We start from the raw sequence: 2,956 nt of genomic DNA, 5'->3' as shown, positions 1-2,956 counted from the left end.
CCGAGGGTCAGCGGAGGGGGCTGGGGCCCAGTTCGGGGCCTGCTTTAGCCCCGGACCTCAAAGGAGGTGGGAGCGGACAAACTGAGCTTTGCTGGGACTTGAGAAGAGGGATGGAAGAGGAGGCAGTGACCGCGGGGCCTCAGGGCTCTGCTGACTGGAAACCCAGCACTGGGTGCACCCTTCGGGACACAGGACACCCCCAAACCCCCAGCAGCAGTGACCTGATAGGCATGGAGCTGGATGAGGCCCCCGAGGCTGGCACACACCCAGGAAGGGCTGAGTGGACCAAGGATGCAGAGGATGAACCCTTGGAGATGCAGGGCCTGCTGGCCCAGCTTGAGACCCTCGATCCCAACCTCTGCGACCACTCACCTGCGTCAGAGCAGGGACCGCTTCCCTCCTTGAGCACTGGCATGGCCCCTCGGGTGGGTGAGCAAAGCCAGCAGAGCTACAGGGAGTGCCGGGGCCAGGGCGGGCCCTGCCCCGCGCTTTTTCTGGCCAGGGCTGGGAGACACGGCCCTGCTGTGCCCAGCGCTCAGCCTGCTCCCGGCCCTGCCATGGCCTGCTCTTTGCCGAGGCCAACAGGGAGGACTTGCTGAGCCTCTTGTGCTACGAGGGGGGGCTGCCCGAGGCCAGTGCCGAGACACCCTTGGCCCGTGCCAACGTCCTGGCTGGGACCAACCTGGAGATGCTGTGGGCTCATGAGGAACTGGCTGCTGTGGAGAAGCCTGAAGGGCTGGTGAGGCCGGAGAGCTCAGAGGAAGGACCTTCTGGTAGCTGGTATTATGGAGAGCTCGACTCCACCTGCAAGAGCAAACAGGGCGGTTCCCCAGAGCCGGCCTGGATGGCCCTGGCTCCCGCTCCAGCCCCGGAGGCAGAGCAGTCACCCCAAGGCAGTGTGACTGTGAGTGCTTTCAGCGGGCTGTGGTGGTGCAGCAGTGAGCTGCAATGTGCCTCTTGGCTTTCCTCCCTCGTGGGGTTTTGGGTGGGGGCAGAGGGAAGCCAGGGATGTCTTTTCCTTGGGTCTTACAGGGCCTTGTGTTGCTGGCGTGCCCAGACAAGACCCTCTGTACTGGCTTTGGCTCCTGCTGCCCCGAAGGCAGGGGGATGCTTGTATAGATGTCCGATCTGTGCATGCCCCAGGGAAGTGGCTGGTGGGTCCGAACAGTCTCCCCCGCCCCAGGACCCTGCACCCCACCCCCCAGCTTCAAGATGCTTTGCCCTCACTGTCCTGGTGCTCCAGGGGCAGCCTGGCTGCAGGATGGGCATGCTGAACCCCTGGAATTCCCACCGGATCCTCACATGCTCTTCCATTCTTTTGCAGAACAGGGAACCCCCATCCTCCTGCTCAGCCTTCAAAGAGGGTGAGTTGCTTCTATGCTGGAGCAGCAAAATCACTAGGAGTCCTGACCTGCTGATGCCAAATGTGGGGTGGCCAGGGATTCCACCTGGGGCGGGAGTGCCCAGCTCTGTGCCCACGCAGAGTGGGAACATGGCTGCAGGCTCTGAGTGGCTCCTTCCATCCCAGCTCACCCTTCACCGAGCAAATGGGGATACTTCAGGGATCGGGGAGGGGGGATGCCCAGGCTTGGGAAGGGAGAAGGAGGGATGCCAGAGTGTGCCTGAGGGGGAGGGGGGAAGCAGCCCTGGGGTCAGAGTTGTTCCCTGTCATGCCAGGAGCCCATCTCCCAAGTGGTGAGCTGCTCTGCATGTCTAGGAATGCAGCTGATGGGCAGTAGGGGTTGTTACCCCAGTTTTCAGAGGTGAGGGGTCCAGCCCCTGCTTAGTCCCTCCCGATGCCTCAGTTCCAGGCCCTTGCGACCCAGAGGATCTGCTGGATGGTGTGATTTTTGGGGCAAAGTACCTGGGCTCCACACAGCTGGTCTCGGAGAGGAACCCCCCAACCAGTGTCCGCATGGCGCAGGCCCAGGAGGCGGTGGACAGGATCAAGGTGCAGGAGGGTTGGGGAGCATGACTGCCACAAGCCTGGCCCCTCACGGGCATGGGGCAGTGTTTAGTACCTGCCCAGCGGGACCTCCTGGCTGTGGGGCAGGGACCTAGAGGAGTCGTGGCAGCAGCAGTGACCTCTGGACCCTTGGTTCTGCAGGCACCAGAGGGGGAGTCTCAGCCCATGACAGGGGTGGATCTGTTTGTCTCCACGCAAAGGATCAAGGTGCTCACAGCTGACACACAGGTGAGCGGGGAATGGGAGCACCTGCTTGGCTCCGGGGCTGCTGAAACCTTCCTCTCTGGCCTTGGGATCTCTGCTTTGCCTCCACGCCGGTGGGATTGTGCCCAGGGATGGCCTACAGGCAAGGACACGTGGCTGGGAGGAGACGCATCACTCCACAGCCATCCCATGCAGATGCGTTGTGTCCCCCGGCTCTCTGCAGGGCTGCATGAGACTTCTCCGGCAAACTCTGCCTTGTGGGAGCTGCTGGGTTCCCAGGCCAAGTTCCAGAGAACCTAGGCTTGAAATTTGCCTCAAGATCATTTTCTGCTTTATAGTAAGAGGGAAGAGCTGTCTTGTCCCCGGCAGCATGCAGAGACACAGATGAGCCCTTGATCAAAGGAGCTTTAGCACAGACTGGTTTCTCCCTAGCGCGTCCCAGCCATTGCAGCTGCACCTTGGCATGGTGCTGTTTGAACCCAAACTCTTCCTGCTTGTGGTGGCATCTGGCAGGCTGCCCATGGGGTCCATCGGGCCAGGGAGGGCTGAATGTCTCTGCCCATGTCCCCCTTGCCAGGAGGCCATGATGGATCACTCCCTCCAGACCATCTCCTACATAGCTGACATCGGCTCCCTCGTGGTGCTCATGGCGCGCCGGAAACTGCCTCAGCGGTCAGAGGGGGCAGAGGAGAAGCGGCTCTACAAGATGATCTGCCATGTCTTTCACTCAGCTGATGTGAGGCGACACGAGTCCCACGGAAGGGCAGGGTGGTGTCACGGTCCTGG

The 2,956-nt window shown here is 61.8% G+C and overlaps 1 protein-coding gene across 1 annotated transcript in view; it reads left to right on the top strand.

The window, feature by feature from the left end:
• The first annotated feature begins 230 nt into the window (after nt 1-230).
• APBA3 (amyloid beta (A4) precursor protein-binding, family A, member 3) overlaps nt 231-2,956 on the top strand; it is a 5,463-nt gene continuing 2,737 nt past the window's right edge. The window contains exons 1-6 of the mRNA XM_010150100.1: nt 231-425; nt 503-904; nt 1,325-1,364; nt 1,806-1,951; nt 2,108-2,194; nt 2,748-2,906. Coding sequence (XP_010148402.1) covers nt 231-425; nt 503-904; nt 1,325-1,364; nt 1,806-1,951; nt 2,108-2,194; nt 2,748-2,906 — 1,029 coding nt within the window. The remainder of the gene's footprint in view (nt 426-502; nt 905-1,324; nt 1,365-1,805; nt 1,952-2,107; nt 2,195-2,747; nt 2,907-2,956) is intronic.

Source organism: Eurypyga helias, unplaced genomic scaffold (genome assembly GCF_000690775.1).
Source record: "Eurypyga helias isolate BGI_N326 unplaced genomic scaffold, ASM69077v1 scaffold34480, whole genome shotgun sequence".
In the NCBI taxonomy this organism is placed as follows: Eukaryota; Metazoa; Chordata; class Aves; order Eurypygiformes; family Eurypygidae; genus Eurypyga; species Eurypyga helias.
Note: the sequence above shows the minus strand (reverse complement) of the source record. Positions and strands in the feature narration are given on the sequence as shown.